Source organism: Schistocerca serialis, chromosome 3, assembly GCF_023864345.2.
Source record: "Schistocerca serialis cubense isolate TAMUIC-IGC-003099 chromosome 3, iqSchSeri2.2, whole genome shotgun sequence".
NCBI lineage: Eukaryota > Metazoa > Arthropoda > Insecta > Orthoptera > Acrididae > Schistocerca > Schistocerca serialis.
In genome coordinates this window covers 832053389-832076806 of record NC_064640.1, presented here as the reverse complement: position 1 = coordinate 832076806, position 23418 = coordinate 832053389, and the positions used below count along the sequence as shown (strand labels likewise).

At 40.7% G+C, this 23418-nt stretch overlaps 1 protein-coding gene across 1 annotated transcript in view; it reads right to left on the bottom strand.

Moving 5' to 3' along the window:
* Positions 1-2683: 2683 nt before the first annotated feature.
* LOC126469599 (U-scoloptoxin(01)-Cw1a-like) overlaps positions 2684-23418 on the bottom strand; it is a 34679-nt gene continuing 13944 nt past the window's right edge. Inside the window, exons 3-4 of the mRNA XM_050096722.1 lie at positions 4597-4707; positions 2684-3558 (exon numbers count right to left, since the gene is read on the bottom strand). Coding sequence (XP_049952679.1) covers positions 3379-3558; positions 4597-4707 — 291 coding nt within the window. The 3' untranslated portion in view covers positions 2684-3378. The remainder of the gene's footprint in view (positions 3559-4596; positions 4708-23418) is intronic.

Below are 23418 nucleotides of genomic sequence, written 5' to 3'. Positions count from 1 at the left end.
ACTGTCCAGTGGCATCAATCTTTAAACGAACTCACATTTTATTTAGTGCTGACTACAAATGTGTGGCATATTAGGAGCTGTATAACCACTGTACACCAACCTTTTTAACTTGCTACACACAGTCATTGTCAGGACCAGTTTTCCTGTACAAATGACTTAACATTTAGTGCCCCCTCTCCCCCTTTCCCTTCCTACACTCTCCCCTGTGTCAGTTTTAGATACTAATTGTGACATTCACTTGTCCTTGGCAGACATGTCGCTGATGTCACAATATGCAATGCATAACCTGAAACATAAAACACTTCACTAATTGTTACCATCTTTATCATGTGTAATAGCTGTGCACTGTTACTTGCCCCAGACATGACAAATATTTTCAGTGCCTCAAATATGGAAGGGATCAACTTTCATAGGTGAACATGTGAACTTAGCTGCTAGAATAATGTACATCACTGAAAATTACAAATAAACAATTGTGAAGAAATGTCATCAGAATCTTAAGCCTCAGTGCTCAAAAAAAACCCAAACAGAATCTAGATACATGCCCAAGATTGAAATATATTACATTTGTGGACATAAGCTGCATAGGAAGAAGATTCCAAACATCCCATGGCTTAATCTCAACAGACTAGGGAAGGACTTAGTTATAACACAGATCCAAGAAGTAGCAAACAGAAAATTGAACGTGAGGTGTGGTGCTACAGAGGAAATCCCTCTCAAGGACAAAAATAATGAATACTGGGGAGAATCAACCTTTAAATGCCGGGTCAGTGAAACAATACATAGGCAGGACAAGAGCGATGTTTTTTGGGATAATAAAGCTTTCCACCAGTGCAACACCAGATCAAAGTGTATGCATTTCATATGTGTCTCAAACAGACTTCACTCCACACAAGAATAATTTATCACTTTTGCATTATAATGTACAGAGTTTAGAAAGCAAAATAGATGCTTTTGAATCATTTATCACGGGACTATCTCCACATGTAGTAATAGTTACAGAACACCACAAAACAGTGGACAACATTCAATATTGAAATTAGAAGGTTGCAACCTAGCTACGTCCCACTGTAGAATACATAATGAAGGTGGTAGTGTTGCCATCTACTCAAAACAATGTAAGTTCATAACCACCACAGAAAAAGTGCTACAAGGGAATTCAGACTCACATTTTGCACTGTTCCTTTATGTCATAGGTTTATATAGATCTCTCTGTGGAAATTTTGATGCTTTTCTAAAATCACTTCATAAAGTTTTAAGTAAATTAATCTCGGGTGGTAGAAGTGTAAATTTTGTCATACTGGGAGATCTGAACATCAACGCTTTACATGATGGTCAGGAAAGCAAACTTTTTACAGATTGTATCCTATTTCATGAGGCTAAAGATCTTCTTGGACTGGTACCCACCAGAATAGCTAACACAAATAGTAGTTCAATTGATCATGTTATCACGAATTATGACTACATCATCTCTACAGATGTCATAAATCATCACCTCTCAGATCCATTAGGCCAAACACTAATGCTAAAGTATAATACCAAATTAAAACCAAGAAAAATGTACAAGTACAGGTGAATACTATCTGCAAACAACATTGCCACACTAAGACATAGTTTAAGCACCTATGTCAAAGGAGCTGTTTTCAATGACTTGTTACCAAACAAAGTTAAGATATTTACAGGGGATACTTTTAAAAAGTGAGTTAAGCAGTGGCTTATCCAAAAATGCCCTTATAACTTGAATTTATCATGAATTAAAATGTAATAAGAAATAAGGTAAACTAAAAAGAATTGTAATTGTAAAAACTTTATATTTAGTTAAAAATTCACGTGCTTAAAAAATTATGTGCTACCAGCAATAAATTGAAAACTGAAACACAGAGCTAGCACTTGGGCACCCCTCTTACAGTTGTGGTGCCTCTGGCATCCCTCTAAGCTTGGGCCTCAAACTGGTCTTGGTCATTGTGGTAGCTGGGATGCCAGCAGCACTTTTGAATTCGTGAGTGTTTCTTTGGCTGATTTCAGGCGATTTTCTACAACCATCCTCCACAGTGCTCAATGGTCCTTGTAATTCAGAATATGAGGTCTTCATTTAGCTGCAGCAGTTGCTTCACAGACGCATCAGCAGCAGTCACCTTTGAAAGCTTTAAGGGATGAAACATCTCTGTTGCGTCTGTTACTCAGGTGGCATCCAATGACCAGCTCACATTTAAGTCACTGAGCACTCTTGACTGACCAAATCTGCTGTTACTGCTTCTCTACTGACAACACAAATCTCCCCACTTCCTTTTATATTGGCAGGTCTGCCTTTTAAAACCCCTAATGGTCATTTCTCTATTACATAGGGGTGTCCAGATACTTTTGATTATATAGTGTAGTTTAGCGGCATTGGTTCCAGTCTTATATAAATAGACCTCACATCCATAGCTTGAGTATATGTGCTCTGTCTAATGTAGCATTACTACAAAACAGCGATCAAACTATAAAAAATAAATAAGTAGCTCTGTTTTGTCATATTCTTTTAAAATGTATTTTTATTTTTTTAAACTGTTTTGTGGCTTTTCAAAATGTACTTGTACTGATTAAGTTATTAACATATGGACCATAATTTAACAGGAGGTTTTAAAAAAATAACAATTTGAGTATAAAAATGATGCAAGAATGATTTAATTTCTTCCATAAATTGTACACAAGTTATATAAATATTGATGTAACAACTGTTATGACTGAGAACTCTTTTTTGTTCTTTTTTTTAACAGCACTGACAAATTCTTTACATATCTTTGTACTACAACAAACAAACAAACAGACAAACACAGAATGCAGGAAACTAAAAATCTCTGGTTGAAACTGGCCTTGAATAACATGACAAATCTTGTGACTTAAATACTGCTGGATGAAACAGCTTCACCCTCCAGTAGAAACTGGAAATTATGGTAGACCAAAAACTCATACATTAAAATAACTAATCAGATATGAGTACCTGTAATCAAAATTTACTTATTTTAATTCTGTTGAGAAGAAAAGGAAGAAGGAGGAGTTGTGAGACCATATAAGTATAAGTATAAGTATAAGTGAAGGTTAATAAGTCCTGTTATTTCACAACTTTCTTCCTCAATGTTGCAGATCTAACTACTTATACATTCCTCACAATTCTCCTTCTCCTTTTTCTCTCTGTAGGTAGAAGAGAAACCCTCGGCTCATCACATTTCATATTCATATTCATATTCTGCTTTAATCCATGTTTGTTGGATATGCGAGTATTTTGACTTTAGATGGTTATTAGCTGTTTTTTATTAGCTCCTCCTATGAAATGATTTATGTGCACCTGTGACATTCAGATGTGTATTTTCTCATGAAAATTAAATTCAAGGTTTTCTATATGTAATTTCCGTCTTTGTCCTTGTATAAGTCATCATTTATCCCATACAAATCTGTTGAAGAAGGACAATCAACATTGTAAAACCAGTCACAAACGCGAAAATTCTGGTTGAAAACTGTTCCATTTGGGCAAAGAAAGCTGAACTGCTGGCCTGAAGGAAGACACCAGTGCCATACCTGCAACAATGCAATGCATCTTTTCACATGTGCAGCATTTGTATTTCATATAATAGTAAACTTAAAACAAGGTATACAAAGTATTGTCAATGGTGGTAAGTATTACACTTTCAAAATGTCTTACAGACGATAAATATCCTTTTAGTTGAAACTAATGAGAATTTTTAAGTCATGAAATATGAACATTATAAAAGTCATACATTTTTAATGATCATGTGAGAAAACATGAATCTTAATGGAGAAACAAAGTTAATAGCAGAAAAAGGAACATAAGATATCTAGTCTTTAAATATTACATATTAAACTTTAATTAAATAATTTAATGAAATAAAAAGTGGCTTATGCCAATATTGGACAATTGCTCACAACAAAATGGCAGGCACTCATATTATACAGTTTTTTCCTTTCTTATTGGCCAACATTGTGTTTTCATGTGTCAAACATGCTAAGTGACAGTTAAAGTTATTTGTAGTTAAAATTTGTCTTTATGAAACTGACTCTGAAATAAGCTCAGTGATTTGATAATTTCTTTGCATGTTGCTTGAGGATGTACTTCCATTTATAGTGAGACTTTTATTAGATTATTTAGAAATAGAATGTCCTTTTCCTGAATTCCTGAAGAAACAATACCTCTACAACAATATTTACATCTCAAACTCAGTAGGAGGCAGTGCCATTCTAAATTAAGTTCACTCATTGATACAATATCAGTATGTTGCTGCACAATCTTCATGCATCTCATTTCACTGATATTTTGCTAATTCAAAAAGTTATTTTGAAGTAACAAACATAATTATGATTTCAAGCAAACCAATATTTAAATATTTATCACACTGTATCTGTTCATGGAATCAAATGGGAATTGGCTCAATTTTTAGATATTTCTCATCCTGAATAAAACTCCAACTTCATCATTAAAATAATAAGCATGAGATAAAAAGGTCTTAGACATGATTTTCAATGCAAAGAGTTGTTTTATTTCATGCAAATATGTGACTTCTTGTTAGTGAATGGTTCTCTTGTACTCTGTTCACTTACTTGGCACTGTGTTTCAACATCTGCATAGTAGCCAGGACCTCTCTGATTGCAGGTGAAGCTGAGACCTTGTGGAACTTCATTGTATGTGGGGTATTCGAGCCCTTGCTCTTGCTGGAAAATTTCACACATTATGGTAAAGATATTAGCTGAGTGGAGTATGTAACCTTCGTGCATTTTAAGTTAAATTAATGTAATATAATTTATCAGAGTCTACAGGACTGTGTGAGCCAAAGCTACTTGAACTTAAAGTGGGTCATTACAATGCACAGAAAGATGGTAAGAAAATTTACAAACAAAACAATAAGACAAAAAATTAGAAAAAGAGCACAAAATGATTTAGAGTAATACATAGGCGACAAGAAATAATATGTTAGCATGCAAGATTCTAAACTGGGTCTAAATATAACTCCTCTACAGAATGAAAGAAATGTACCACAAGGAAGCATTTCAATTTTGATTTGTAAATATGGGTTCTATTATTAAAATTTTTCATTTATGGTGGAAATTTATGGAAATGAAATGTGTGGAATAGTGGACACCTTCATTCCTAACTGTTAAATAAATTTATCCAAGTGCTAATTATTTTTCTGACTGGTGTTCACTGAGTGACTGTGGCAGTTACCTTTGGATGAGTGCATATCATTAACCACAAATCTCAGAAGGAAACGTATGTACAGGGATGGCTGAGACAGCAGTCTAGGACTACTGAAGAATTATCTGTACCAAATTCAAGACCTGGCAGCTCAAATCATTAAAACTATTCTTCCCTAGTTTAAAAATAGTCACTTAAGTGCACTAAGCTGCCCATAAATATCATAACATAGGGTATAACTGAATGACAGAATGCAAAACAAATAAGCTATCCATTTCAGAATCAGAGAAGATTATTCTTACAGTATTTTAGTTTTTGTGCACGATTATGCATGTGAGACTCCCAAGAGAGCATTTCATCTGTTTTCAGTACGACGATCAACAACGTTTGAATGATTTTTGATAACCTCATGAAAGTGAAATTTTACCTCTATGAGAGTTCCATGTCAAAAACTGAGTGCACTGTGTTGATGTTAAAAATGTATTAGTTATCAGTAAGCCATAAACTAATGCAATCCGTTGACATATTTGCTAAATCATTTACATTACATTCTACATCCTTCACCGTGACACTTGTATCATCTGAAAATAGGAAAAAGAATGAATCACTTGCCATGTTCAGTGGCAGATCATTGATGTATGTTAAGGAAGCAGGAAGGAGTCACAGCAGCATCCTATGGTATCCACATGCTGTAACTCTTCAATCACATTAAACTCTGCTCTTTGTTTGTTGACAATGATGGATAACTTTCTGTCACTTGTTAGAAAACTGAAATGGACCATTGTTCACTTATCCCCTAACTCCATAGTATTACATATTACAAGACTGCAGCATGATTTACACAATGAATGATTTTTATAGAAAAGAAAATACCAGCTGCCTCCTGTATATTTGCTATTGATGTACACTCCTAATTTAATTTATTTACCAATGTTTGAGGAAAGATTTCCTAAACAGTTAGTGATGGAAAATCTGTTTAAATCAGGTTACAGAGGTCGATTACTAAGGGCATCTAACTTTCTTGTGGAGAAAAAAGGTAGCTTCTCTCAGCAGCCAAGATATCAGATGGTCTGAATAAGACTAGGAATTACAGATTGTACAATAATATTCTCAACAAAACCATACAGGCATTGAAGAACATGTTCTTGAGGACAGAAATTTATAATTCGAGCGCAGCGCAGAGGAGGTTTGCGTTACGGTATGATGTGTTTCTCGTGGTTAGGGCATTGTACCACTATTGCACTTTTACTGATCATCATGTGTAGTGACAGCAGTGCAGTGCAATGGAAGTTTGCGTTACTGTATGGACGTGTTTCTCGTGGTTAGGGTATTGTACCCCTATTGCACTTCTGGATCATTATATAGGTCCAAAATCGGTAACTGTCAGCTCAGTAGATTGAACACGCATTGCTTGCTGACATGATGTTCGCCAGTTGTTACACTGTTTGATCCTCTTATGGGACTTGTTTAGGCCTTCTGTGAGTAGGTGGTGCCTGTTCTTTCGGAAATGTCCAAAAGAACAGACACTACGCATTCTCATAATTGATATGCCTAGATGGGCAATGGAGCCACCTTCTTCATTGTGGATGCACAAATGCGTCCGATCTCCTGTGGAAATCTCAGAGTAGCGAGCGTGAGTCAGCGCTCGGTGGGAGTGTGAATCGACATCGTGAGGCGGTCCGAGATAGTTCGCGTAGTGGCGATCGCGCTATGTCCCGAATAGTGCAGTCGTTAACGCACCTGCCTAGTAAGCAGGAGATTCCGGGTCGGAATCGCCGCTGACTTCGCGTAATGTCCCTCTGCAGCTGACGCCAGTGATTCCCTTCAGTTTACATTACATGCTTCTACCAAAATTAACCACTAAACCACCTCGACTGCTGCAGAATGTTTTGGTTCCGACACTGGTAAACAGCTAACCAATAGTCGAGAAAAAACGGAGAGAACTTTTGGTGAAGGAGAAAAATGGCTCTGACCACTATGGGACTTAACTTCTGAGGTCATCAGTCCCCTAGAACTTAGAACTACTTAAACCTAACTAACCTAAGGACATCACACACATCCATGCCCGAGGCAGGATTCGAACCTGCGCCTATAACCGCTCGGCCACCCTGGCCGGCGGTGAAAGAGATTCCGAATTTTCTCTCGTATAGAATAGGAAACATTGGCCAGGAACAGAACTGGCATTTACCTCCACTAAACTCGAACGTCGTCACGGGAAGGCAGGCACGCGATACGACGTTTAAAATTTACTTTCTACGAGAATATAAGGCTATCTATTATTTAGCTCACCTGTATTATCTGCGTAATTGAGGTGACGTGACTTAACACATCACGCGGGAAAAGACTGGAGGCGGACGTCGGCGTGAGAAACCGGAATCGCGAGCGGTGGGCAGGCGCACGCACTGACGCAAATTAGCGCAGCGCTGGTCCAATTACGCGCGGGAAGGCGCCCCAGCCCACACGCCGCGTCTTCTAATCGCTGCCCTCTTATGTCGTAACGCGCAGGGCGCTGCACTTTGTCTGGTCGCAGGAAACGCCATTAAAGGCTCACTTGCCGAGAGCTGATACCAATTCGCGTGCATCAAGCAGCTTCATTCCCGCAGTAGGCGATTTAGCTTCCATTCCTGCTCCTAGCCCCTTCCTCTAAAAATTTAAATTTTTCACAACTTCCGTTAGCTATGCCAGTAGATTCTAATCGTTTGTTGCGCTGGAAACTTGCGTGCCTATGGAGTATCGTCTCAGTTGTGTGCCTGGATTCGTGAAAGGTCACATTTCGTAATAACTGACGGAAAGTCATCGGGTAAAAAAAATGGTTCAAATGTCTCTGAGCACTATGGGACTTAACTTCTGAGGTCATCAGTCCCCTAGAACTTAGAACTACTTAAACCTAACTAACCTAAGGACGTCACACACATCCATGCCCGAGGCAGGATTCGAATCTGCGACCGTAGCGGTCGCGCGGTTACAGATTGTAGCGCCTAGAACCGCTCGCCCATCGCGGCCGGCTCATCGGGTAAAACAAAAGTAATATCTGGCGCTCCCCAAGGAAATGTTATAGGCCCTCTGTTGTTCCTGATCTACGTAAACGATTTAGGAGACAATGTGAGCAGCACTCTTCGATTGTCTGCAGATGATGCTGTCAATTACCGTCATGTTAAGTCATCAGATGATCAAAACGTATTGCAAAATGATTTAGACAAAATATCTGTACGGTGCGAAAAGTGGCAATTGACTCGAAATCATGAAAAATGTGAAGTCAAACACGTGAGCGCCCGTAAGTATCCGCTAAATTTCAGTTACACCATAAATCATACAAATCTAAAGGCTGCAAACTCAGCTAAATACTTGGGGATTACACATTATAATTACGAATAACTTAAATTGGAACGATCACATAGATAATGTTGTGAAGGGAAAGCAAACCAAAAACTGTAATTTAGTGGCAGAGTATTTAGAACTACGTAACAGGTCTACTAAAGAGACTGCTTGTACGCTTGTCCGCCCACTTATGGAGTACTGCTGTGTGGTGTGGGATCGGCATCATCTAGGACTGACAGAGGACATCGAAAAACTTCAAAGAAGGACAACTCGTTTTGTATTATCGCGAAATAAGGGAGTATGTGCCATGGATATGATACACGAATTGTGGTGACAATCATTAAAACATAGGTGTTTTTTCTCTGCGGCAGGCCCTTTTCATGAAATTTTAATTACCAACGTTCTCCTCAGAGTGTGAAAATATTTTGTTGGCGCCCACCTACATAGGGAGAAATGATCGTCAAAATAAAATAAGAGAAATCTGAACTTGCATGGAAAGATTTAAGTTTTCATTTTTTGCGCTCGCTGTTCGAGAGTGGATCGGTAGAGAAGTAGGTTCAAGTGGCTCTATGAACCCTCTGCCAAACACTTAATTGTGAATTGCAGAGTAATCATCTAGATGCAGATGTAGATGTAGAAACTTTTGCGGTACGGTTTTCAGCGTGTTTATAAGACCAAAAAAAAGTTAAGTCCTTTTTACGAGAGCGATTTTCTTCTTCAGTCAACTTCACGTAGCAAGTTAGCCTACTGCTGCGCCCGTGGAGTATTATTCCTGTAATAAGGCTTCCTTGTTTAGACATCGGGGCAAAATACCATGTCATATAAGTACTGTCTGCTGTGAAAGTGACATTGTGAGAGACCGTCTTTCTTTAAAAAATTTGGAATATAGTCACATCATTAAGGCAGTAGCAATGATGGTAAAGTTTACTAACAGTCAAAGCAGAATTCATGTCACAGATGTACGGAAATTCTACACACTGTTGAAAACTGAAAGGATACGAGAAGTGTCGTCCAAACGCTACAAACCATTATCACAAATTTACCTGAGAAATAAATACATACAAACACGTCAAACTATATGCATAAGGCAGTACATAGACCTGTTTTACGTTATCCTTTGTCTCCTGTTCTCTAAGTGCGAAGCAACATCTGACACAATTTGTCTCCTTCATGGACTGTGCGGCTGGTCTCGGCGGAGGTTTGAGTCCTCCCTCGGGCATGGGTGTGTGTGTTTGTCCTTAGGATAATTTAGGTTAAGTAGTGTGTAAGCTTAGGGACTGATGACCTTAGCAGTTAAGTCCCATAAGATTTAACACACATTTGTACATGTTTTTGTCTCCCTCATCAGAGGTGACTTTATGACTTTTTAATAATTTTCATTCTAAACTTTTATGTATTTACGTTCTTATTAATGCACACTGGAGGCATTTTCTTATTCCAAGTATTCTAAAACCTAATTTATTTAGTTATTCATTTTTTTAGTTCCGTAATCTGCTTCAAACGCCGGTTCTGTAAATTTTCTCAGTAGCGTTTCACGAAGAAGACGTCGGCTTCTCTCTAGAGGTTCCCATTTGAATTCACGAAACATCTCTGTAACAATCAAATGTTGATCGAACCTACCGGTAACAAATCTAGCAGCTCTCCTCTCAATTACTTCGATGTCTTCCTATAATTTGATCTGGTGAGGATCCCAAACACTCGACCAGTACTCAATAATGGGTGGCAACACGCGGTCTCCTTTATGGATCATCCGCACATTCCTAAAATTCTCCCAATGAACTGAAGTCGACCATCCGCCTTCTGAACTACCGTCCTTACGTGCTCGTTCCATTTCGCATCTCTTTGCAACGTTACGTTATCAGCATATTATCCGTACGGTCGTATTTGTCTGCGCTGTTTCTTCTCGACCCTGGGACATGGGATAGGGTGTGGACCCGCATCCGTTGAAGGTTCATTGAAGGCTGCTTTGATCTTGACTGGCGGTGCGGATGACATTTCGTAGTCTTCCATTATCCAGCACCAACAAACTCCTCAAACAGCAATAGGTTCGTGAACGCAGTTGCTGACGAGCTGAGTGGCCAAACTTAGCAATGGCAGCCAAGTTTTACTTCAGTATGTTTTGCAGAGAGAGCCACAAACGTGTAAGGCGTCTAGTCACATAGTGTCGACCACAAGCGGAGTGCCAGGGTGTTTATCGCCATTGCGAACAAATGCCAAACGTTATGCTTTTGGGCGCTACCAGACAGAGCATGCGAAATAGACTCCTAGCTAAATAGTTTGAACATCAACGGCTGCATCAAGATGAGATATTGTGCTTCCTTCGGGCAACTCAGTATATGATACTTCAGCAGAAATATATCTGGCCGCATATGGCGAAGAATGTGTATGCCGTCTTCGAGGAATGACAGTTAAAACGGACAACAGCCGTGATCCACCAGCAATTGCTGACGTCGTTTTCCGGACTCGCATACAAAGCGCGTGGGGAGAGATTCCCTAGGTATATTGAGACCCACTATGACACCATTCTTGTGAATTTAGGCATCTCTATTTGAAGTGCGTGAGAAATTCATTCCAAACAGAATACTTTCGAATAGATCGGGGAGAGCATTCAAGTGCCTTAATTAGTGGTCAACCATGCTCCATGTTGAAATGAGACAGAAATGTGGTTCTCGATTACTCGCTGTACCTAACGCCGGTCACTGAATGGCATTTGGCACTTAGTTGATTCTAGTGATTTAATCCCGAACGTCTCATGTGACGCAATGTAGCCGGCCGAGGTGGCCGAGCGGTTCTAGGCGCTCAGTCCGGAACCGCGCGACTGCTACGGTCGCAGGTTCGAATCCTGCCTCGGGCATGGATATGTCTGATGTCCTTAGGTTAGTTAGGTTTAAGTAGTTCTAGGTTCTAGGGGACTGATGACCTCAGATGTTAAGTCCCATAGTGCTCAGAGCCATTTGAACCATTTTGACGCAATGTAAGGAAGGAAGAAAGGAAGGAATGGACATAGGTTAGGGTGTAACGTTCCATCGACGGGGACATCCTTCGTAAATGGAAAAAGGGGTACAACATGAACATTCTAAAGAAGATTGAGATTTACATATGTTTGAAAAAATCCAAGTTGCAGTTTAAACGAACAAACCAGATTTTGAAATGAAATATACAGGGCTGAGAAAAATTGTGTCACGAAATTTTAACCGTGGATAGTTGATGCCAGTAGGAACCAAAATTAGGAGTACTAATGCTGTGTAGGTCGACAACGCACAATTTTTAAACTACGGAAACTTGGCGCCACGCGCTCCGATTGGTCGCGGGATTGCCCTGTTGCCGGATGCTCTGGACAACGTATGACCGCGAATGCTTTGCCTGCCAGAGATCGTGATGTATCCAAGGCGGCCCGCACGCTCGGTGGTAGCGCACAAGCCTTCCACTCTGGGGGCCTCGAGACGAATCCGCCGGGCTCCCGACGCATCCATTGTAGTTTCATGATAAGATGTACCGGGAACAAACCCGTCAACAGCTGTTAGATCGCGTACAGAAAGTCTTTTACAAATTGCGTCGGCCTTGAAAAGGGCTTCCTTGTTGCTAGGACATTGTTTACTTAAAGCAAATGCTCGAACTGGCGACCCTCTGACGCGACACAAGCTTGGTAACCTCGAACGGTGTTTTGCTGAACTCTTTCAAAGATTCATGACATTGCCCTGAAGTGATTGGCTGTATGTTGAATGCGATCCATTAATTCCCCTTAGTTTCTAGGTGGTTCGTGACCGGGCGGGTGAACTAGTACCTTGAAGAATCCCCACAGGAAAAAGTCTGGTGGCGTGAGGTCTGGTGATTGTGGGGGCCATGTCCTGCGAGCACCTCTGCCAATTACCCGGCCGTCGAAGAGTTCATTTAAATATCCTTGCACAGCACGACTGATATGTGTGGGCGCCCCGTCATGCTGCAACCAAATGCGTAGCCATATGTCCAGGGGAACATCTTCCAACAGGCCAGGTAGAGTTTCTTGCAAAAAGTGAAGGTAATTTGTCCCGGTAAGTCGAGGATGTAGAAGAACCAGGCCTATCAGATGGTCAGCCACAAGCTGACCTAATGTTGAGCGAAAATCGTTCCTGGTGTCTGTGGACGTTCGTGACGTGAGGATTTCCCCTTGCCCAGTAATGAACGTTTCGAGTGTTGTAAAAGCCATCCCGATGGAAGGAGCACTCGTCGGTAAACAACACAATGGCGGGGAAGTCGGGGTCTCGTGCAGCACGTCGCAGAAACTACCGGCAAAACCCTAGCGTATGTTCATAGTCCGCCACAGGATTTAGGTCTTGGATAGGGTGGAAACTAAGTGGATGAAGACCATCATCCCTCAAAAGCTCCCAAACTAACCGATTAGTGACCCCATGTCATGTCCAACCGCTCGAGTACTTGTCGTAGGTACTCCCTGGAAGCGATGGAGAACAGTTTCTTCTAATGCAGCATCCCGCGGTGTTCGAGATCTTTCAGTATCAGCATAAAATCCCACAAACGAGTCTGTTTCGTCAAGTCACCGGTGAATTGCTGTAAACGTTTGAGCGTGTGGGTGGTGTCTTGCTGGGTAACGTTCCTTATACAACAGTCGAGCTTCATGCCCATTACCGTCGGCTAGTCTATAAACAAAAACCATATCTCGTTGTTCTTCAAACGAGTACTGCGCCGCCATACTTACTGTATGACTAAATCGCAGGTGACGTGGGTGTGCTCCGAAGCGAAGCTTACGTGTGGATGTCTCTGACGTGAGATGGAGACAAACAGCAAGACCTATTCGACACGTGTGCGTAAAAAAATGGGGCAGTTGCAGGGCGAGGGACGTTGGTATGTGTGAACCGACAACCATAGCGCTGCCCGTCAACCGACGAACGGCAACAGGGCAATCCCACGGCCAATCGGAGCATGCGGCGCCAAGTTTCAGTAGTTTAAAAATGGTGCGTTGTCGACCTACACAACATTAGTAATTTTGGTTCCTACTGGCATCAGCTGTCCAAGATTAAAATTTCGTAACCCAGTTTTTCTCGACCCTGTAAATCGACAAATTCTCTTCAGTGCATAGGTAATTATGAACAAAAGGTACCACTAACATTTACATCAAATAAGAAAATGGACTTCAATCAAAGATGGTAAAATGTAAGGACAGACTATATCTCTGACAGGAAAAGAAATTGATACTATGACATTTGCCTGATTACGTTATAAATATGACAAATCAAAATGATGTCATTGTTCATAAATAGCGTTAAAGACCCGTAAACATAAGTAAATAGAAAAAACTTTTTATAGCCAAGATCGCATTAATTAATACTTATTATTGACCTCTGTTCTTCAAAAAAGTTTTTGGTTATAACCCATGTACCATTATAAGATTACTATACAGCACATTACACATAGGTTTGTCAAAAGTAAAACCATATACAGATAAAAAGTACCCAGTGCAAATGGATATGTTCACAAACAGAGCACTCTACTGAGGCTTGTTAGTTCTTAAAATGCACGACATATAGTAAATATCCAGCACCCACAAAAACCTCAAACCGCAATATCTTCGTGAACAGTGAGTGGCAAAATTTAGCAATTTCAGACGAGTCCCGCTGTGACTGCAGTGCGTGAGAGCTTCACTCCGCCGGCCGGAGTGGCCGTGCGGTTCTAGGCGCTACAGTCTGGAGCCGAGCGATCGCTACGGTCGCAGGTTCGAATCCTGCCTCGGGCATGGATGTGTGTGATGTCCGTAGGTTAGTTAGGTTTAATTAGTTCTAAGATCTAGGCGACTGATGACCTCAGAAGTTAAGTCGCATAGTGCTCAGAGCCATTTGAACCAGCCTCACTCCCAGCAGTCACTCGCGAGCAGGTCAGTCACATCATTCAAGTGACCTTTCTCCAACTGAGATGTAGCCATGACGTACAGAACATGTGATGTAAACGTAAAAATTTGTACAAATGTGCGTCTTTACTAAATATCGTGCACTTATAGAACTACCAAGCCTGAGTGGAGTGTTACGTGTGTGTACATGTCCATTTGCTCAAGGTACTTTCGATATGGTTTTACTTTTGACAAACTTATGTATAATGCACTGTATATCCTCCACCATAATGGTGACATAGCATGAGTGATAAACTCATAATGGAACACGGTTTATAACTAATAAATTTTTTGAAGATCAGAATATGATATTTCCAACCGTCGAAACCGGTCGTCAATAATGAACATTAATTAATACGATTTTGGTTACGAAAAGTTTTTTCAGGTTAAATGTAGATCACTCCTTCCATTTTCTCAATACGGGAAACTTCGATTAAGCAAACAGCGTGTATACAGATAGCGAATTTATTCATTCAGTGTTTGAGAATGAATGAGAGGACTTAACGACTTGCAACAAACTTTACACATGCATTCAAACCTTCACGAATTTCTTTTATCGCTTACAACTCCTAAAAAATGACGACAGGAAAAATATTTATCACTTACTACTTTTCCACTTTCCGTGCAGTAAAAGTACGGCATGAGGTATGACGTTATAATTTATTACTTTTTTAGTAATAACTGTACGCAATGCATTTTACAGACAGTATGCACATATACCACTGAATATAAGTTCAAAATTATATCATTGTATGACGCGAAGTTCAGGAGATATGAAGTCGTAAACAATGAGACACGTGAAAAACTGCCTATCGTGCATGACGTTTAAATTTATTAATTCTTTGCTACTGACTCAATTCACAATAAATTCCGCAGACAGTATCCACATATGCCGCTGCGGGTACCTACAATATTATATCGTTGGACGACACATAGTTCAGGAGACGTGACATCACACGATGTGAGATGCTTGAAAAACTACGGCATCGTTCATGACGTTTAAATTTGTTATTTCGTTGCAACACACTTTGTAGACAGTATCCACATATGTCGCTGAACGTATCTACAAAGTTATATCATTGTACGACACATAGTTCAGGAGATATGACGTCATAAACATTTAGCAGAAGGCCAAATGCTGCGTGGTATGGCCGTAAATAAATACCTGGTTAACGCCGAGTTTCTCCGTTTGTACACAACTTTATGACCATTGCCCACCCCAGGCCTCAGTGACGCCAGGTAACGTTCCGAGTGCCTGACACGATAAGGGAAGTATTTAAATGGAGCAGGAAAGAATGGAGAAACATTCTACAATACGGGCCGTAAATGGGCAAATCAAATGATAATATACTTTGACGAAGGGCATATTGTTATGGCGCGGCGCCTGGGAACGAGCATCTCAGAAACGGCGTGTTATTGTCGTGCTACTGTCGTAAGCAGGTATAGAAAGCGGTTGACAGACGAAGAAAGCACGAATAGGCGATAAGGTGTTCGCCGTCCACACCATCACAGAACTTGGTGGTCGGAGGCTTGACCACTTCGCAAAGCAGCACAGGCGGCGATCTGTGGCAAACCTGACGGTCGAGTACAATACTGGTGGAACACAAGAACGAGTATTTCGGAGCACACAGTTCACTTTGCACCGTCGATCGTGGGGCTCCGTAGAAGATGACCCGTAGGTGTTCCCATGTTGACCCAACGACAACGTCAATTGCGATTTCAGGTGGCACGGGATGGTCAAAATTCGATCACGGACCATGAAAAACGTGTAGCCGGCTCTAGTAGATTACGTTTCTTATTACATCAGGTTGCCGCTCGGCTAGCCGCGCGGTCTAAAGCGCTGCTTCTCGAACGGGAAGGTGCGCCGATCCCCACCACGAATCCGTCTGGCGGATTAGTGTCGAGGTCCGGTGTGCCGGCCAGCCTGTGGATCGTTCTTAAGGTTGTTTCCCATCTACCTCGGCGAATGCGGGCTGGTTTCCCTTATTCCACCTCAGTTACACTGTGTCCACGATTGCTGCGCGAACACTGTTTCCACGTACGCGTACATCATAAGTATTCTACCACGCAAACATTGGGGCACACTCGTCTGGTATGAGACGTTCCCGGGAGTGGGGGTCCACTGGGGGTCGAACCGCACAATAACCCTGGGTTCGGTGTGGGGTGGCGGTGGGGTGGGTGGACTGCTGTGGCCTGTTGTGGGGTTGTGGACCACTGAGGGCTACGGCGGGTCGAAGCTTCTCCGTCGTTTCTAGGTCGCACATACATACACACATACATTAGATTGATACGTCGACATCCAGGCGTCCAGCTGTTCGAAACATGCCCCGCGCCACAGAACGAACACAGCAGCAGCTCAGCAGGGCGGTGGCAGTACTATTATGCTGTGGATATATTCATGTGGACTTCCATGGGACCTTTGGTAATAATCGAAGGCACTATGACAGCTATGGACTAGGCCATTTGTTCCCAAACTTTCTGAGACCCTTACCCCTGAGTTAAATCAGACATTAGCTGGTACCCCGCCATCCTGCCCCTCTGTCGTCTGAAACTCAGTATCATCTCTCTGCTTGGAAAGAACCTCCGTTTGAGGTTTTGAAGGATACGTATAGTACCGCCACCTATCGGAGCTTCATGAAAACTATAGAGACTGAAGCGGGAATATTCCACGATGTCCCGCAACAAATTCTACATTTTTTCAACTAAATCAGCCGAGAAAAAAAGTACTTCATTACTTGCTGATTACCCCTCGTAATTCCATTTATAGAAGCTGCAGAACAGCATACAGAAAAGAAAATATTGAAAATAAATAAACGCTCTTAAAGGGCACTGTTGTTTATAATTTATTGAAGTCCTTATTTTATTCTATGTATTTTACGGTTTCCAATTCATAACGTTCATCATCCGGCGTTCATTCATCGTTATCATCGTACCGGGGCCGTTCGCACCTACAGGACTCCTCTATTTTGCTCTCTTTCTCTAACTCTAGCACCACTCGACCTTTGTACCGATCTGTAGCAGGTCCTTCCGGAACCCATTCCTTTTTCTTAGGCTGCCCAGTGGCCTTCTTCCAACGATAACTAAAGTAAGCTCTTTTACAGACCGTGTGAGCGTTCATGTGACATCTCCACATATCACGCTCATTTGTCATCAGGCTTACGCTCGTTAGTCTGCTGTACGTGTGATGTAATTCACGAGCGAACATGATCCACCAGTTTTCCTGATGCACATCTTGCAGTGGACCGAAGCATTTACTTAGTATTTTCTATTCAAAAACAAGGAGATTGTGGAAGTTTTGTTTTCGGATACCTCCATTTAACGTATTTGATTGGATAAAGGTCTTATACATCTGGAAATTAAACTTTCAGGAGAGACTATAATACTTTAGATTTTGTTTGAGTAAGTGTGGTAAGATAGATTCCTGGTTTGCATCCTCACTTTAATTTCTATCTGGCATGACTTCAGTGCTTATATTCTCTGATTAATTCGTAGACCTTGCTTCCTGTTGTCAGTGGCAGGAGTGGGCCTCTTACACCAGGATGATCTCTGTTACTGATGTGATAAACTGTCTTCGATTCATTCAAAGAAAGGCAAATCCTACTCTAAACAGACATCCATTTACACACGGAAATTATTTTTGCGTACATTACACTAATTGATTTTCCTGGTGGTGGTATTTTAGTGACATGATAAGATGCCAATTATTAGAAACATTAAACAGTTTTACTAAAGTGCAGTTATTTTTGTGTCCTAATGAACGCCTTGTTATGACTAGCAGAGGTTGTTAAAATTTTTTATTGGTTAGAAGATATAGTCATTGTCGGGAGACCGAGCGAGATGGCGCAGTGGTTAGACACTGGACTCGCATTCGGGACGACGGTTCAATCCCACATCCGGCCAACCTGATTTAGGTTTTCCGTGATTTCCCTAAATCGCTCCAGGCAAATGCCGGGATGGTTCCTTTGAAAGGGCACGGCCGACTTCCTTCCCCGTCGTTCCCTAATCCAATGAGACCGATGACCTCGCTGTCTGGTCTCCTTCCCCAAACAACCCCAACCTCATTGTCGGGAAACAACCAATATGGCTATGGACTGCAGATGAACGTAGATGGAAGAAAAATAAAAAGTCAGCGGCTTTGTGGAACACTGATAGCAGCGCAGAACCAAGATTTAATGTGTATCCTGAATGAAAGAGATAAAAAGTTCAGGAATGTACTGATGAGCAAAGAAAATACCCGCCTAAAGTTTCTGTAGATTTTCGCGAATACCTCTATGAGCGTAAATTCGATGGACATACTATTTCTGTTCAGTAGATCATTTAAAAATTCTGTTGTCTCAAGTAGATTTTCTCTGTGCTAATGTCGCAAATCTTAAGAAGACGCAATTTCCGTGGAAGTAGCTCGTATCTACTAATCATATCTCAGGCGTTGAAGTTTGAAAGATTCAATATGAATTTGTAATAGAATGTCAGAGGTGGTTTCTGACGTGTGCTCGGAATGCTCAAGTGGTAGATGGTTGACTACAAAAGGCAAATATCCAATCCATTATTATTGGTTTTCCGCCTTGAGGTTACTGCAATTTAGTTATAGAGAATTACACCAGACGCGTTTCGCTTTTATTTATAAAGCATCTTCCGTGGTTATTGTGCAAATTGGATTCATGTACATTTTTGGTTGTTTTAGATTAAAGACAGCGTTTTGTATATAAGGTTGGAGTGCAAGTTAATTACGGTGTTTCTTTGCATATTCTCCAAGCCACTGAGTCTCCTCTTCCTTGTTAGCAGCGGTTGGCGCCGAAAGACTTCGTTCCACATATACACTTGGTAGTTTTTGCCATTCTGCAGTATTTCTCGCGCTGCAGTTGGGTTATTTAGACTTCACGTTTGTAAACTGAACTGAAGTTGTATGTGGTTCTCTCTCTGCACAGTATTATAGTGTTTATGTCTGGTCGTTTGTTTTCGTGCAGGTTTGATAACAATTCAGCTCAGAGTTTTAATCGATATCCACATATAAATTCCGGAAGTCCTTATGCAGTACATTCTGGAGACTATTATGGATCAATTATAGCGATTTTATGTCCTATTTGATTCGTATATGGAACGAGTGAAATACAATTTTCTGCATGCGTCGGTGTACACCCTGTTTTCACATTGTCTTAGCCTAATGGTTGCTAAGCGAGATATGTTCTGTAGGAAGCTGAAATGTTTCTCATTATTCCTCGAATATAACTTCTCTGAATTTATCCAACAGTCTTTCGTGAGAACTAGGTCAGCTGTTTTCTAAGAATTGCAATGTAAGGTCCTGTAGCTTGGGAGCTACACTTTCCAGTGGGTGTTAACTGCGCGATTATAAATTTCATTTATGTTTCTTGTCGTACCATTACAGTTGCAGCTCTGTTTCCCAGAATACTTCCATTTGCAATTCTTATCACTGATTTCATGCGTTTATTCAGTTTAATATCACAGTCAGGAAGTTTTATCACTGTTGAACAGTGAAACATTAATATTAAATTTGAAACATTTCGTTCTCACCGGCCGGAGTGGCCGAGCGGTTCTAGGCGCTTCAGTATGGAACCGCGCGACCGCTACGGTCGCAGGTTCGAATCCTGCCTCGGGCATGGATGTGTGTGATGTCTTTAGGTGAGTTAGGTTTAAGTAGTTTCAAATTCTAGGGGACTGATGACCTCAGAAGTTAAGTCCCATAGTGCTCAGAGCCATTTGAACCATTTCGTTCTCGTTGGTAGATTTTTCAGTTCCACGTATCTTCCAATAAGAAAAGAGGGAGATGATTCCTTGTTCTGAAAGACATCAGATATGTGCGTTACAATAACACAACTTTCATGACTTAGTAAAATCATCAACTGGAATGAATTCGTATTGCTTGGAAACTACGCTCGTATCCTGGTCTGATCGTTCTGGTTAGGTCTCTGTGGTTTTTCCTAAGCAACTTCCTAGTTTGTTTCGCGAATGTTCCTTCACCCGAGGCAAATGGCAGTTTCTTTTACCATCTTTGTGCTACTATAATAAATCTCTGCTGTAACAACCGCACCATCGACGGTCCATTAAATCCTAACGGAGAGACCAAACCTGAACAGAAGATACAAGACAAGCGAAGGAAAGTTTCCAGTGAGACAACTGAAATAAACTCGTGACCGTTAGAAGATGACGATATCTGAATCAGTAAGGTGCTGCAGAACTCTTGTCCACTGAATATTATCAGTTAAACGCTGTTTCTTTAAAATAACGTCTCGTTTTCGAACTGCTATAGCATGTCAGATACGTTGTAAAAGCGTAATAGCTACACTTCATCTGAAGTAGCGATCTCCTAATGGAAATGTATCTAAGGTTTACTTGATTGCTTCTCAGATTTTACTCGTTATCACTCGTGACCTTCAAACGCTGTGAAAGATAATGTACATCTCTGGTCTGTAGTTTTTCAGCAGTGGTGTTCGTAGACCAGTGACGAGTCGATGCAGAGCGTGAGATTCCAGTGCGTGTGAATATCAATGTTCAATGAAAAACTGCAACTCTGAAAACGTAATTACGACTGGTACCTTTGTTTCTTATTGTTCGATACTCAGAGAAGGATCTGTGAGTGAGAGCAGCTCGATGGGACGGACTTCTTTCCGTTTGTTCGGGAAAAGTGAGCGCCGAGTATTACGCAGCCACAGATTAGAATCTCATTTTACGACACGCACCGAGGGAATGTTTTCTTGCTTTCTCGCATTTCGCAAACGCCTTTCCTCCGTTGATGGTTGTTTGTCTCACGCTGCTTATTAGACCTGCACAAATGATGTCACATTTCGAGGTCATTTTCAGCGCCTTACTTTTACAGAACATGCATTTTTTGATGATTTTGATTGTACCATGATTGTGAAATTCATCTGGATGCAATGGCACCTCAGCGTGTCACACATATCTAAGCTCTTAGAAGTGACACATGCATCCGTTTCCTAGACTTGGTAGACATGGTAGGAGTTAACTGGAAATCCGTACTCTTCGAATACCTTACAACAGAGTCTGGTGTTGAATATCTCTATGGCATTACCTCTCCTCTACTTGCCAAGTATTAGTAATGTGAAGTTATTAGGCCTCGAGCTGGCTATCTATGTGCCGTGTACCATCGTAGTAGCTCGCGTTGGAGACTTTACAAGGATACCAATTAGATTTTCTTCATTTTTTTTAATTTTTTTTTTATTTTTACATTTATGATACGTGAACGTGTCCACTCAGGCATCTCAAGATTGTGAATGTTGTATTACGGTTTATTTTTACAATTCAGAATATAAATTAGTTAAAGTCGCACCCTAGTACGAAGTTACATAGGCTTAACAAACGACAGATTCCGAGAAGAAACCAATTTTACATCCACAGTATCCTGAAAGGTGTAAGCAAGACGAAAATGGAACACAGGGTACAAAGAGGTTGCATGCTATAAAAATCTTACTGGCAACACAATAAGTAATGATAAAAGTACGTCAAGTTGAGAACTCAAATATCAGTGTTCCAAACCAGTTCGCTGCAGATCCCAAAAGTTGTTGAGGAAATCGACTTTGAAGCTTTCTAGGCGTCTTCAGTACCCTAAAACAAGGTCGTTCTTTCATTGGGCCACATGGCTCTTTAGTAGAATCCTCGCTTGCCATGTGGGTAGCCTGGGCTCGACTTCCAGCCATGATAAATTTTTAAATAAAGGTACTTGTTCCACGAACATTTTCATGATACGTAAGCTATACAAAGACGAAAAAAAATTAATTTTTAGACAATCTTTTATAAAAGATCGGTAATTCTGATTTCATATTTGCAGTGAAACGCTGATAGTCATAATCAGTCTTAAATGATGATGATGATGAATGAGAACTGGATTTTTGTATGCGATATTCAATAGGGAATAACAAGCCTTGAATTCTTTCAAAAATGACAATTGGATATGTGATTCTTAGTTTATATTTGATGAATTTTGTATTGAGATGGCGTAGGTATTCGAAATGAACGGAAGAAACAAAAAAAATGACTAAAATCAAACTTGAAATAGCCATACAGCGATTACCAACATCGAGGCCTACTGTTTTTTTCCCCCAGCTTTATGCATTTTAAGCTTCACGGAAATGCTCGTAGAACATACACCTTTCTTTAAAAATTTGCATTGGCTGGGAATAGAACATAGACCCCCCCCCCTCCCCCACAGGGCAGCGGAGTCGTCTACCACCACAGTACCACACCACCTCTCGAAATACATAAATTACTTCAGTGTATGAACGACGCTCGGAAAACTTCAAAGTCGATTATCTCGAGAATTTTTGATAGTTGTTTTGAACTGGTTTGGGATATTGTTACTTGAGGTCTGAGCTTCGAGTACCACAAATATGAAAAATTACAAAAATCTGATTCCAGTGTTGTCTACTTGGTACTTATGTTGGGGGATCACAGCAAGAGACTAGTATGGAAATCAGAACGTCTTAGACTCACTGATTAAGGACTTTGGAAATTTATGAAACTGTTGATTTTGGTATTTGCTTCAAAAGAAATGTGTTATGTAAAACACAGCAGCTTTTTTCCGAACCATAAATTTTAATTAATGCCTGACACGTTTTGTGAGGCATGCCATCTAAGAAAATCACTAAATAAAAAGAGGAATGTAGATGTACATATATCTACTGTTTCGTCACATCTGATTCTAATGATAAATACAATTTTTGTATATCTTTACAGATCTGAATATCTTATACCTTACGAAACGCCTGCATTGGCAGCAGTAACACTGATACTGAAGAAACATTAAAGTGAAGACAGCAGACAGAAATTATGAACGAGATACATCAGCGCTCTACCACTACGCTGTATTTCTTGTTGCCTCTGCGGTAAAGATTACATTGTTTCCTGATTAAGCGGCACAAATTATTAGAGGAGATGCAATGGATACCCGTAGACCTTCCACTTCTCGTGGTAAATTTGAAGCAAATGAATGATACGAAGGCTATTTAGACAGGTCCGACAGGTCAAGAAATGGAAACGACACTGAAAATCGGATGAAGATTTA